Genomic DNA, 15030 nt, shown 5'->3' on the forward strand with positions numbered 1-15030 from the left:
CCATGCAGACACAGAGAGAACACACCACAACACAACACAGACAGTCACCCGGAGCGGGAATCGAACACACAACCTCCAGGTCCCTGGAACTGTGTGACAGCAACACTAACCTGCTGCGCCACTGCCCTTATGAGGAATATTGCAGGTTATTTCATATGATGAAATACAACTTTAAAACTAATTTTGAAAAAACAGATAGCTGTATGGGGTGGCATGGTGTCGCAGTGGGTAGTGTTGCTGTCGTACTACTTCAGGGTCCTGGAGTTGTGGGTTTAAGCCCTGCTCCAGGTGTTGTAAGGAGTTTAGTGTGTTTTCCCTATGTCCGCATAGGTTTTTTCCTGGTGCTCTGGTTTCCCAAAATCACATTGATACTCTATCAGTATTTGGTTTCTCAAAAGTGTCCATAGGTTTGAGTGAACGTGTGAGTGTGTAGGCTCCGGACCCACAGCGTCTCTGAACTGGTTACAGACAATGAACTAATGAATGAATGAATGAATGAATGAATATACCTGTATGCTCTACTTCATCATTTCATAATGCACTGTGAAAATGTGATGCTTGTTACTCAGCTGGAGGTCACGTTTCCCACACCTGGTTAAGGACATGGGAGCCAATTTACAGTTTATCACACAAGGATCAATACGGTTAACCTCCAGAACCCTTGAGAGGGACCATGGGGCCTATAAGGATTCAGTAATTGCCAATAGCCTTTTCTTGTTACCGAGCTGGGAGTATGAAGGCTAGCACATCGCATTTGCTCCCACTATGGGGTGATGGGAAACCAGACCTAGTACAAGCAGGTCTACATACCAGTTATCAAACCCCACTAAACAAATTCATTTACGTATAGTGGCAAACAGCAAAAAAATGGGGACAAATGGCTCTCGTCATTTGCTGCAAATGTTGCTTTTCTTTGAGATTTCATTGATGCTCTGATGAATGAGGACAGCAGTGGCCTAAAGGTAGAGAATCTGGGTTGGGTCAGAAAGGTCACTGGTTCAAACCCTTGCAAATGCAGGGAGAATGAGGATGGGGGAGTAAAGGTAGGGCACTTTCTCCTACCTCTGCATCCACAGATGAAGTCTCCTTGAGCAAGGCACCTATGACCAAACCAACACTGTCAACACTGTGTGTGTTTGTTCAGAGTCACAATCTCACTGTAGTAGTGTGCACAGTTTGTTTTCTTCAGTGAGGATAGCACCGTTTAACTCACTGTGGTGTGTGTGGACGGACAGCGCAGCAGGTTCTGAGGTCGACTTGACACCTTCAGAAGGTGAATCTAAAAGCTCCTGGGTGGCTCGCTCCCAGTTGTGGACTTGTGGAGTGGGTCGAGAAGTTGTTGAGGATAAGCTAGACAGAGTTGTGCACTTGTGAGGAGAGAGTTGTATTTATCGGGAGACATTTTACAGAGACGTTAACAGGTCAACGTTTTGTTCACCACTCTCTCCCACAGTGAGTGGGAGAACACACTGATTATAGAGTGTTATCACCCTCCCTGTCCCAAACCAATCTTCCCCCAGAGCGTCAAGGTTATAACCGGGCCAGTGACAGAGGGAAACACTCCGAGATGATTCAGAGTGACTTTACAGAGAATAACACAGAATAAGAAAGATATTATAAAAAGAACCATTTTCCTACAAAACAAAGGCATGATTCAGTCCATGTTTGGCACCTTTGGAAAAATGCAATAAGGACCAACAATGCCGTACAGATCTACAATAGATTTCTCGTACTTGGCCCAACTGGCTGCATTTCTGTCCGTGCAGAATCAGACGAGTCAGTCATGATGAAGCTAAGATCAAGATTATGTTTATTGCTTAAATATTACAGACTTAGGTTTCAAATATCTGCAAAAAATGGATAGAGAAATCACAAAAATACACTTTGTAGGGAAGATAAAATACATATATATATATACAAACTTCTTAGATACTTGCGGTTGTTGGTATAGGAAAGTATGAGCTAGCTTAATGTCACAGACAAAGTCGGTGACTTCATTTTTACTAATATTGTAAATGCTGAAAGCCATTCGCTAATGTGGTCTTCAATTAAAGGAGCACTAGGTAGTATTTTTAACTATAAAATTACAGCTTTAAGGGCGGCACGGTGGCGCAGCAGGTAGGTGTCGCAGTCACACAGCACCAGGGACCTGGAGGTTGTGGGTTCGAATCCCGCTCTGGGTGACTATCTGTGAGGAGTGTGGTGTGTTCTCCCTGTGTCTGCGTGGGTTTCCTCCGGGTGACTGTCTGTGAGGAGTGTGGTGTGTTCTCTCTGTGTCTGCGTGGGTTTCCTCCGGGTGCTCCGGTTTCCTCCCACAGTCCAAAAACACACGTTGGTAGGTGGATTGACGACTCAAAAGTGTCCGTAGGTGTGAATGTGTGTGTCTGTGTTGCCCTGTGAAGGACTGGCGCCCCCTCCAGGGTGTATTCCTGCCTTGCGCCCAATGATTTCAGGTAGGCTCTGGACCCACCGCAACCCTGAATTGGATAAGGGTTACAGATAATGAATGAATGAATGAATGAATTACAGCTTTAAAATCATTGCCCCTGTTGCTACTACTCTGCGCTCAGCACTGCAGAAACTGCACTATATAACGTTTAGAGGAGGGTCGGAGACAATGCCATGCCCCCTCCTCCCTCCCCCTTGGTTTCAGGACAGTGCTGTGACACTCTGCACCTGTAGGGGGAACCCAATGAAACTTCAATAAACAATCTCCTCCAGAATTCATCACTGTTTATCAAAATGACATCCTATATATAAAAAAGCCCCAGTGCTGTAAATCTAAACCTTCACCTTCATTCAGTATGCACGGATCTATGACTATGCAATTATTTCCTGGGTCTATCTCCTCTTACCCCTCTGCCACTTGCCTGTCAGTCAAAAATGCCCCTTGCAGGATTTGTTCCTTAGGGTTATGACATAAGAAACCCTGTCTGAATGATCCTGGCTAAAGCAATAAAGCTGCTCATGCACGTTATATATATATATGCATATAAACATCTCACAGACGTGTTAACAAGTTACAAAACGTGATTTTCACTGGAGGAGGACTTTAAAAATGGTTTGTAAAAGCAGCTATAGAGGAGCACAAACTGAAACGTGTACTAATTATACTGCGAAGCTGCTAGACACCTGCTCATTGTCTTTCAAATCAAGTGAACATTTTAAACAGTGTTTATTTTCTGTAAAATGTACTATCACCACCAATCAAACTCATCCACCACAGCACTTCTGGCATTTTTATTCGCAGCTTCATGCTGGGGCCTTGGACGGGGAGCTCTAGCCTGAGATCTGGGATGAACGCTAATGGAGGGTGCTGACAAATTTTTTAAAGAGGTTAAAGAACCAAATTGTCTTGAAACTTGGGGCAGGTTTGAGTTTCTCTGTCTGGAATGATCACGTTTAACTGAGGCTGGAGCGTGGTTATAAACGGAAAGGTTTGCTAGAGAAGTCAGGGAACCAAATGAACTAGGTGCTCGGGTTAAATTCGGCCTGTCTGGGTTGCGGGCTGTGGCAGGATTTCGGTATTTAATGGGCGTGGATGGCTGATAGAATGGTGAGATGTGGGGTGTGTGGAGGGTGAGTCGAGGAGTGGCCACCAGTGTGGGGCTTTGGTTAACTGTTGGGGTAAAGACTTGTTTATCACTGTACTGAATTAAGTACTCAGGGTACACCTGATGCTTCTCAAAAATGACAAAGATGGAGGGGTCATTTATATTATTTACACAGCTGTCATAGAAAACGCTGTCCTGTCCGTCTTTGGGGGGAGGGCGGAGATAGCTGGAGTGACCATTGGTGTATTCTCCGACCAGTACTCGGCAAACAAACATGTAGCGTGTCCCAGAATCATCGGTGTAGCTGTGGGAGTAGCTAGCATCCCTGGCAAAATAGCTCCCTGTAGGAAAACAGTATAAAGCATTAATTTTTTCCACTGAGAAATGACTAATGATCCCAAACAGCACCAAGCTCATATTACTGAACTGCTAATCATCATCCCATTCTTAATTCTAATCATTTTAAAGACATTTTAAAAGCTTATATTTAAAATGTGTCAAAATCAAAATAAAATACATTTTAAATAAGGTTAATCACCTAATCACCCAGAGAAAGAACAGGGCCCAGTTTCCCAAAAGCATCTTAGCATTAAAGGCTAAGCACCACTTAATGGACCTCCATGAATATTTCACATTATTGTAGTTACTGACAGATATAAGTATGAATTAAAATGAAAATAGCAGCTTAATTTGCTTTAAAACTGACAATTTTATTAACTTGACGGAAAAACCCGAGCTCGCTACGGAAATTCTTGAACGCGACCGTGACGTCACTGGTGGACAACAGCTGAACAACGCCGCGGTAAAACACCGTTATGACTGACTGTTATGACAGTATCTAGCTAAATAACCAACATCATTCATGACAATAGCCTAGCAATAAGCTAAACTCAAATGTAGAGGTACCGTTATTCTTGTAAATGTGATCGAAGTCGAACTCGAATTCATCCGACACTATAAACCTCCGTAATGCAGCTACGTAGCCGAGTATAATCTGAGCACCGAGTTTAGCGAGTCAAGCTAACGTTAACTAACACCAACTAAAACAGGCGAAGTGAGTGTCCTTACCCTGTTTACCTCCATGTTACAGAGGCTCTTGAACACCTTTCGTTGGTGTCCTTACATGCCCATATTGTTGGAAAAGCGCCAGTGAAATGAGCTACAGATAACGGAGTGAGCGGACGGTCCTTTCCAAAGTGCCCGTTTAAAGTTGACAAATTTAGTCCATTTTCTGGATATTTTGGGATCTTTGGGCCATTTGTTCACAGATGTCCCACTGTACATTGAATGATTGCAGCCAAAAACAACACACCTTTTCGTCATTTTGCATTAAATTAAGTGCAGCTTCTAGAGTTGTTGTCCACCATCTACGTCACAGGCAAGACGCCTATTAGAGTTTCCGGACACCGTTGGGGGGGAGGGGCAACGGTCTTTTAAACCTTATTCCTTGAATTAGTAAGAAATAACATGTTTTCTGACTATCAATAAACACAAGTTAGGAACTCAAACTCCACTGTATTTATTTGTTTAACACTTTCATATCGCTGGTGCTTAGCCTTTAACATTGAGAGAGAGTGCTCAGTGTGAAGCTCACTCAACTATCTAAGAATCGTCTTAGTGCTAAGTACCTTTTGGGAAACCCACCCCAGTTGTGCTTTCCAAGACTCTTGGCTGAGAAAGAGGGAGGCATCACCTGGAATACCAGATTTTGAACCCACCTTTGCCAAATGCTGTCCCATGTACGCCACAGATTCTCCAGTCAAAGTTCTGCTGGCAGATCGCATCAATGTGCTTAGACTTGGTTCCATGAAACAGTAGTCTTTCATTTTCCTTGCCTCCGGTTTTCTTTCTGAGGACATCGCCCTGCCTGCACAAGATTTTACAGTCATAGTTCAAAGCTTGCTGCAACACAAGCAAGTACCCCTGGATTCTGTCTGCTATAATACATCTGATTCAACTCTGCAATAACTTAATAACTAGCTGATCATCTTACATTACAGTGATTACGCAGGGCAGAATCTGACCAGGCTAAAATACAAAAAAAAAAAGGAAGGCGCTAAAGAAAACCATGCTTTGCAGGCTGTATACATACCACTGAAAAACTTCCCATAAGTCCCTGTTCTGCACTCTCTCAATGCTCTTCACATGAAATTCTGGCAAGGTCTGATTGAAGAGCTCAGCAATCTTCTTATACTCATCAGAAGCGTTCTTCAGAAGAATTCTCTGGAAATAAAAAGACGTTCTCAGACTGAATTGTATGTAAGTGGCATCACCCTCAGTGCATCTTACACTGCCTTTACCAAAGCCTTAATATCAGACGCTTGTGTTTAATAACTCACAAGGTATAATTTGGGAACAAACTTTGAAATTGGCCTAAGAGTTCCAGCTAATAACGTGGTTGGTTGTTCTTTGGACACTACAGGACGTTGTTTTGTTATTGCTATGGTGTGGTTAGGATAGTCTGTGGATGTGGCTTCCCTGTGATCATTTAAGTGTCAGTTAAAGTGGTGTAAAGCATTTGTTAAGGTATTGAAGGTGGTGGCTAATTTGTTATTACATAATTGTCTTGGTGTTGCTAGGCTGTTTCTTTTTTAATCCCACAGTGATTTCTAAAGTGTTGCTATTTGTGTATCACAGGAGGTTGCTAAGGTGCTGCTAGGCAGATGGTTGCTAGTATGTGTATGACTGCAAATAAGTTTGTCTTTTTATATGGAGCATATGAGGCTTACGCCATGCCCCAACTGCAGGCAATGCGAGCGAGCCACAACAACAAAAGCAGAACCTTCTCATTATAAACATTACAGCTGTCTGCACAGCAAGAGTAGCAAGCAATGGCTGTTGGGATGTTGTTGATGGATGGCCCATTTAATTCCAGTGCGTCAAACTGCTCTGCTGCTCCGATAAACAGTGTATATGCAATGAATTATATTTTCTGTACATGAAAAGCATATATTTCCAGTAGGATAAAACTGTGTTTGAGCTGACTCTGTATTACAGCACATTCACACTATCACTGTGAAGCCAGTTTATATTTATTTACTGACGTTACTGTGTAAAGTAATTAATTAATTAATAAATATACTGTAATGTTTCATTAAATAAACCAACATATGGATAAACACAATATATATAATTCCTGTTGCTGTAAGCGTCTGCTCTGGGGCGAGTTACCTTGAATCCAGTGTCAGTCACACTGCCTTTATCCCAGTGACGAGGCAGAAGTTTGGGATTGTGGGAGCGACCACTGTTTTCCTTTGGGCTAAGAAAATAAGATAATATAAATTTTACAAACATGTGAGCTGCTGTGAATTCACATTTTGTTTTTGTTCGCCAGTTAACGTTTTGTTTTTTATTCATTATCTGTAAGCGCTTATCCAGTTCAGGGTCGCGGTGGGTCCAGAGCCTACCTGGAATCATTGAGAATACACCCTGGAGGGGGCGCCAGTCCTTCACAGGGCAACACACACATTCACTCACACACTCACACCTACGGACACTTTTTAAGTTTCCAATCCACCTACCAACGTGTGTTTTTGGACTGTGGGAGGAAACCGGAGCACCCGGAGGAAACCCACGCGCACACAGAGAGAACACACCAACTCCTCACAGACAGGGGCGGGAATCGAACCCACAACTTCCAGGCCCCTGGAGCTGTGTGACTGCGACACTACCTGCTGCACCACCGTGCCGCCCTCTGAATGTTTCAACGAAACAATAAAGAGAATCAAGGCACAGAGGAAATTTGAAGTCTTTGCAAGTTATCACCTAGCTCTACTATGCCTTCTGTGCAGATTGATTTCAAAGTGTTTTCACTAAAACAACGTATATTCCCAATTTAACGTACATTTCCCAAACGTACATTTCCGGTGGTTTCAGAGCCTACCCGGAATCTCCCAGGGATCTAGTCCTTCACAGGGCGACACACACTCACTCACACACTCACAAGTCACCTACCAATATATGTTTTTGGACCATGAGAGGAAAACGGAGCACCCGGAGAAAACCCACGCAGACACCGGGAGAACACAATTTTAATTAAGAAATTTCAATTTATAATGATTCCAGGTAGACTCTGGACCTACCCTGACCCTGAATTGAATAAGCGGTTACAGATAATGGATGGATGGATGGATTATAAAAGAAGTAGGGGTTGTGACGTAAGACAGAGAGTGTGGATACGTTTTAACATGTAGTGTATGTGCTGGATTTTGAATGCACCTTGTCTTGATTCTTTGTACATCTTCTGCTGAAAGAAACAAGGGTCTCCTCTTGACCAGTCGTTTGGTGCCAATGTTTTTGTTAGACTGAATCATATCTGGAAGGCAAATATGACAAAACATCGTATTTAAAACGTACGCTGACTTTAAAAGAACAATGATTTTGTCAACATGATCAGATTATTCCTGAAACAGCTCCTGAAGGTCCATGTGACCTAAGAAGGATACATACCAATTTAATATATACTTGGTTGCTTTTTAGAAAGCTATTACTAAATGCTGGCTTTGAAATTATCCCCCAATGGTGGATCTTCTTTTCAAAACTGTTATTTATATCCATTCTATGGAAATGCTGAGCTATTTCTTTCATCTACAAAAAGAGAGAGGGGGGTAAATTGGAAAAAATAGGACTGTTTCACTCAAGAAAATGGAGTGGAATGTGTTGTATGTCTTTGTTCCTCCATTTTTATTGTAAAAACAAAAAAGACGTTGAAGGTTTTTATGCTTGATTCTGTCACCCTCAGACTTTAAAGTTGACCTCATGAGTCTGTTCCCTTTTTTTCTTTTTTTTTCTTTTACAACATAGCAGTGTTGTCATTGTACTTTTAAGTTGTTTACTTCTGATTTTATATTGATGTATATTTGGATAAAATAAGTAAAAAACATGATCAGATCTTTATTAAGTATGATCTTCACATAGAAACCTAGGAAATGTCCACCAGAAAACAGAAGAACCATGGCAGACATTACTGGGGATGGTGGTTTTCCCTCACAAAGATATAACATGAAGTATCTTTTCTGACATAAACTGCAGGTGAAACGACAAGCAAAATGACTATTCACCCAACCTTGCAAGTTTAGCTCGTAAGAAAATCTGCCTGCAGTGAACTCGACTGTAGCACCGCTGTCTTCCTGGTATTTCTTCTCCAGATCTTCACTGCTGATAGAAGATGACTGCTTTGCTTCTTGCTGCTAAAAATAGAAAAAAAAAGAGTTTATTTAAACCACATTTTATTTGCAGATTTGTTGTCATACTCTGAGTGCCCGAAATATATATGCCTCCTCAGACTTTTCTGACTTTAAGACCACTGTGCCTCAGAAAGCCCACTGGTGATCCTCGGGTCAGTACTGAGAGAGTGCCTGTGGTCCATAGTGGGTCGCTTTGATATGAAAATCTGTGAAAATTCATTTAAGAAATATTTAAATAAGACATTTTTTAAATATAAAAACATGGTGCTTGAGCTACCACAACTCAATGGACTTCAACTTGGAACCTGGGACTCCCCTGGTGAGGGGAAACTCCACCCAGCCTTGCCCTTAAGCAAAGAGATGCCTGAGGAACCTAAACATGCAAGCTCCAGAGAATTGGGAACTGAGCAAACCTGCCTCACTTACCAGTGGAACCCACCTGTGACATGAAAATTTTTATTAGTTGGCCTTCGGGAACAAATATTTGAGAATGCATGCTCTAGAGAGTTACTCACTGATGATCCATACTGGATAAAGTTCCCGATCTCATCTTCCCAGTACCATATCCAGGTGGTGGTGAGGACGAAAGTGGGATGCAGCACAGAGGAAGCAGTGGAGAGGCGACGGACCTCTGCGAAACCTTGAGTCATTGTATCAAAGTGTACAGGTAGTCCACTGCCGTCACTGAGAACAGAGAGAACAGAGCATAGGTCCCTGACCTCACTAATATTCTCATGGCTGAATAAGTATTTCCTGAAAGAGGAGATCATTCAGTCATAAACTTCCTATTAGGAAATGATTTTCTACAAACTTTTGGCCATGTAGTTCTTGTTGTGTTTGAATTCTAGTACACTCTTAAAAATAATGGTGCTACAAATGGTTGAGAGGTGCCACGTTTGGTTCCATAAAAAAATGTGTTTCTTTAAGAGATGTGTGAGTGTTAAGAACATTTTAAATGTTTGCAGCACCTTTAATAAGGGCAGCTGCTATGCTGATCACCACTAACATTAGTCCAATACAATGGGCAGCACTTTGAACACATTTTATAAGTGGTCAGAAACTTGTAAATAACTCATGAAAGAATAAAGTTACATTAAAACCAAGCACACCATTGTTTTTCTTGTGAAATTCCCAATAAGTTTGATGTGTCACATGACCCTCTTCCCATTGAAAAAACAAAAGTTGGATCCAAAATGGCCGACTTCAAAATGGCCACCATGGTCATCACCCTCCCCCCTCCCATATACTAATGTGCCAAAACAGGAAGCTAATATCACCAACCATTCCCATTTTATTAAGGTGTATCCATATAAATGGCACACCCTGTAGTGTTTTTGCTCATTTATGAACGTTAAGTGGAGAAAATCATGTTTTTCTATATATACCTGTATGTTTTAGCAGGATTGCAGAATGCTCGCTCCACCTCTTCATTGTCTGGCAGAACATTCCAGCCATGTTCACCTCTCACTTCCCATTTATAAGGCAAATGGAAATGGACCTGCTGACACCTATCTGTGCACAACAAAATCAGGATTATGTATTGCACTTGAGTAACCAGAAACCCAGCTCTCCAAACCTCTGGACTTTGAAACTCAAAAGGGTCTCCTGTGACAAGAGAAACTCTAATCTGGAGGAACGATGTGGCCTTGCCCTTTAGCAAGGAAGTGCCTCGAACCCTGTGTAACTAGAGTGAGCAATCTCAAGACAGCCATCAACTCAGTAGAGGTGGTATGTGAACTTGAATCACTCAGTTAATGGACTTCCACTCAACTCAAGTCTCTGAATCTTTATTATTAACTTTATTATACAGCACACTGTGTACACACCGTTTAAGGCACAAAGAAGAAATATGACCTTACTTCCTTTTTTGCAGAAACTTCTGACGTGGAAAAGGCATATCTCAGATTTCTCTGTGGAAGGTGAAGATAAAAGAACATAGAATTGTATCTGGGTTGTTCACTATTCCTCACATCAGAAGCTTGTGAAAATGCTATAAAGCTAATGAAGTGCTGCAAATAATACCTGATGTTTTAGCTGAAGTGTTGCTACCCCTAGCTCGATTAGCATCCCATATGGCAAGCATATTCCTGTAGGCTGCCAGCATGGAACACATCAACTGGCTGGAGACTCCTTTGGCCTGAAGGTTCTTCATTGGGTGAGGTTCATAGAAGTCATGGGATCTTCTGCATTCAATGCTGCCGTTACAGGTTCCTCTGAGGTAGTCCTCACAAAGATGGAGTCTTCTACAGGCCTCTTTATCAGGACAGTTCCCATACTCGCCAGTGCCTTTGTTGTAGCTGAAACACACCTGAGAGTACAGTTGATCCAGTTATGAATATGATTGCCGATAAAGATTGGCAATACTGCCCATCAGTGAGGACTAAAAAAAGAATTAAGGAACCGGGAGAACAGAAACAATTACCGATATATCGTCTTAGCTTAGCACTGATGTGCCTCCATACCATACAATCTTTGTGAGCAAAACTAATTCTTTGGTAGATGCTTATTTAATGTTTTATATTCGCCTTATTATAGTGTCCTATTGTGCCACCTGATCCAACTGACTTTGGAGTGAGAGGCAGGCATCAAATTCTAAATATATTATCAAGATATTCTTCTGTAAAATAATTGGAAATCATTAAGTTGTACATATGTCAGTTAAATAAATGTTTAAGAAATAAATAACCTATTTAGCTAGCTAGCAAAATGTGACAAATCCTGCATATGACTTTAGAAAGAAAAGTGAAATCTTATTGCATCTTTCCATAGAGTCTTACCGGTGGCAACAGGGTGTTGTCATTCTGAAGCAGTATAACACGCAGCTCACTGAGGTCCAGCTCCAGCAGGTTGTTTTGTCGCAGTGCACTGATGTTATGTCCTGAATAATAATCATGGCAGAAACGGCATCCTCTTCTGCACAGAAAAATGTTGATTATGAGACTGACTTATATTATGCCACAATTATTAATGACCAAGAAACACTAGGGACAAGTCTTTTATGCAGTGGACAATATGACAACACTTATGAGTCACATGAGGAAATGGGGGTGTGGCCATAACAGGAACACCAGGGTGAGTCACACCCTGAGGAAACAGGGGGAAAGGGGAAAGGAAAACAAAGAGGACACATGAACATGGGAACAGGACCAAGACTCAGAGGAGGAGGGACCAATCCTGACACACAGATGCTGACTGGAAAGAATAACAGTTAATATTGTATTAATAAATGCAGTGCAGTATCAAGAAAGTTACATGACAAAGCACAGTCCCTTTGATGGTATATTTTCATGGTCCTAACTATATGACTCTGACCTATTAAACGTGTATTAACAGGTAGTGTCACTGTCGGAAAACTCCAGGGTGCTGGGGATGTGGGTTCAAACCCAGGATCAAGTCACTGTCTGGAGGAGATTGGTGTGCTCTCACTGGGTTCCTCCACGAGCTCTGGTTTCCTCCCACAGTCTAAAAATACATTTTGTCAGGTGGATTAAACACACAAAATTGTCTGTTGTTGTGAGTAAGAATGTAGGTGTGGTGCCCTGTGATGGATTGGCACCCTGTGTGACATGTGATTACCTGGCGTACAGTAATTCCAGGTGGACTCTTAACACATCGTGATCTCAATAAGAATTAAGCATTCATTCATTGTCTGTAACCAGTTCAAAGTCATGGTGGGTACAGAGCCTACCCAGAATCCCTGGGCACAAGGCAGAAACACACCCTGGAGGGGGCGCCAGTGTTTCACAGGGTCAACACACACACACACCTATGGACACGTTTGAGTCACCAATCCTCCATGTCTTTTTGGATTGTTTTGGATTGAGTTCCTGGAGGAAACCCACTCAGACACAGGGAGAACACACCACACTCCTCACAGACAGTCACCTGGAAGAAACCCACGCAGACACAGGGAGAACACACCACACTCCTCACAGACAGTCACCTGGAGGAAACCCACGCAGACACATGGAGAACACACCACACTCCTCACAGACAGTCACCCGGAGGAAACCCACGCAGACACAGGGAGAACACACCACACTCCTCACAGACAGTCACCCGGAGGAAACCCATGCAGACACAGGGAGAACACACCACACTCCTCACAGACAGTCACCTGGAGGAAACCCACGCAGACACATGGAGAACACACCACACTCCTCACAGACAGTCACCTGGAGGAAACCCACGCAAACACAGGGAGAACACTCCACACTCCTCACAGACAGTCACCCGGAGGAAACCCACGCAAACACATGGAGAGAACACCACACTCCTCACAGACAGTCACCCGGAGGAAACCCACGCAGACACAGGGAGAACACACCACACTCCTCACAGACAGTCACCCGGAGGAAACCCACGCAGACACAGGGAGAACACACCACACTCCACACAGACAGTCACCCGGAGGAAACCCACGCAAACACAGGGAGAACACACCACACTCCTCACAGACAGTCACCCGGAGGAAACCCACCCAGACACAGGGAGAACACACCAAACTCTTCATAGACAGTCACCCGGACTGGGACTTGAACCCACAACCTCCAGGTCCCTGGAGCTGTGTGACTGTGACACCACCTGCTGCACCACCGCCCCAGAATGAAGCAGTTAAATACAATTAGCGGACAAATGCTAAAAATCTCCCATTTGCAAATGCATTTTTGCATCATCACACTCATGCTCTGCCAATGTAAAAAAGCTTCAGAAATGTCTGCATTTTAGCCAGCATACTCAATGCCAAAATTTAGCTAGAGTGTTATCACCATAAAAACTTGGAGCAGTGGAAGTATATTCTCTATAGAGCTGAAGCTTGGGATCACATTTAACCATTGTCAATAGCTGACCTCACTGTCATGGCTGATTATAGTGTACACTTGGGGGTTCAACATAGAGTAGTTGGGTCACTCTTCATTCAGAAAGAAGCAAGATGGAGGCGGGTAATATTCTGGCAGTGTTGTCTTTTATTATTCCTAGCCTTGCAACAGGACGGGAACCGCACTCACTCTCTACTCTCGCTCCATTTACATCACTTCCTGTTGCCATCATGTGACATCTGTAACTAATCACAAATCAGAATAAAAATTTGTGATAAATAACAAAGAAAAATAAAAAAAGAATAATTATTCCCTTAAATATTTACACTTAATTTCTGTTAGAATAAGACCTTAACATATAAAATGTAGAATATTTTAAAACTATTAAGGCCATTGGCTCAGTTTAACTCTTCCAATAGCAAAGTTGTCCAAGCTTACGTAAAGGGTAACAAACACAATGTTGGACGCCCAGGTATTATATGGTGGACCTGAGAGATGTAATATTTACCTTCCTTTGTCATAGGGACAGTCTCCAAACAGGTACATTTTGCACAGGTGGAGGTTACTGCAGCCCTGACACTCTCTGGCCCGACACAGTCTCAGCTGGGTCCTGGCCACCACCACTTTGTTCTCTTCACCAATGATCACAAACACGTCCTTGTCTTTCAGTGCGTTTTCTACTTCATTTCCTAAAGCCAGTCCAGAGAGCTGACCACACAAATCCTCAAGCTCCAATCGCCCATCGTTGGCACAGAGAATGCGGTTAATAAGAGCTGCCGTTTGCATGTCTGCTGACTTCCATATGGCTCCTGTAGCTCTGACCTAGAATGTACCGGATCTCTTGATAAAATACTCATAAACAACACCAGGGCTGCGTCCCATTTCCCTCGAAGTCTTGCAGGGCGTGCACATTCTTCCCACATAAGGAAATGTGAAAACAGAGCCCCTGTGTAAGTAGAGGCAGCTTGAGGTAAAGCATGTCCACTCTAGGCCAAGAAAGTTTAATGTAACGGGTAAATTTAAAAAAGGTCAATTTTTAAAAGGCTGTACAGCACTTACATACGCCTTTAATGACAATGTGGCTGTTATTGAATTTCTTGATGTCCCCAGACATTCATTCACATAGGCACTTACACATCAGGGCAGTTATTAGAGAAGCCAATTCACCTAACCCCCATGTGTTTGGAGTGTGGGAGGAAACCCACGCAGACACGGGGAGAACATGGAAACTCTACCCTTGATGGGACTTGAACCCAGGATCCCAGTGAGCGGCAAACGTGCTAACCACTAAGCCACTGTTAACATTAGCTTAGCGGTTAGCACTGGCTATGTTAACATTGGCCAGTAAGGGGCCCATTTCTTTGTACAAATTGAAATAAACCTGTATTCACTTGTTTAATAAAGGTGTTGTTATTCAAAATACACTTCCTAGTATCACTTATTATGTTCTCCATAACAGACTGGTGCATT

General features: G+C 42.7%; 1 protein-coding gene across 2 annotated transcripts; it reads right to left on the reverse strand.

The window, feature by feature from the left end:
* Positions 1 to 1813: 1813 nt before the first annotated feature.
* On the reverse strand, positions 1814 to 14383 carry LOC136694559 (protein mono-ADP-ribosyltransferase PARP12-like). 2 transcript variants are annotated; one of them, XM_066668230.1, is made up of 12 exons: positions 14069 to 14383; positions 11518 to 11653; positions 10763 to 11048; positions 10600 to 10650; positions 10126 to 10252; positions 9256 to 9424; positions 8620 to 8740; positions 7773 to 7869; positions 6726 to 6813; positions 5647 to 5777; positions 5273 to 5421; positions 1814 to 3895 (listed from the first exon to the last, which is right to left on the reverse strand). In XM_066668230.1, exons 1-12 carry the CDS (start codon positions 14344 to 14346, stop codon positions 3198 to 3200), a joined length of 2331 nt encoding a protein of 776 aa, XP_066524327.1. In that variant the 5' UTR covers positions 14347 to 14383; the 3' UTR covers positions 1814 to 3197. The 2 variants fall into 2 exon arrangements, with proteins under 2 accessions (XP_066524327.1, XP_066524326.1); XM_066668229.1 differs by having other exon boundaries at positions 8620 to 8743.
* Positions 14384 to 15030: the final 647 nt, after the last annotated feature.

Source organism: Hoplias malabaricus, chromosome 4 (assembly GCF_029633855.1).
Source record: "Hoplias malabaricus isolate fHopMal1 chromosome 4, fHopMal1.hap1, whole genome shotgun sequence".
Lineage (NCBI taxonomy): Eukaryota > Metazoa > Chordata > Actinopteri > Characiformes > Erythrinidae > Hoplias > Hoplias malabaricus.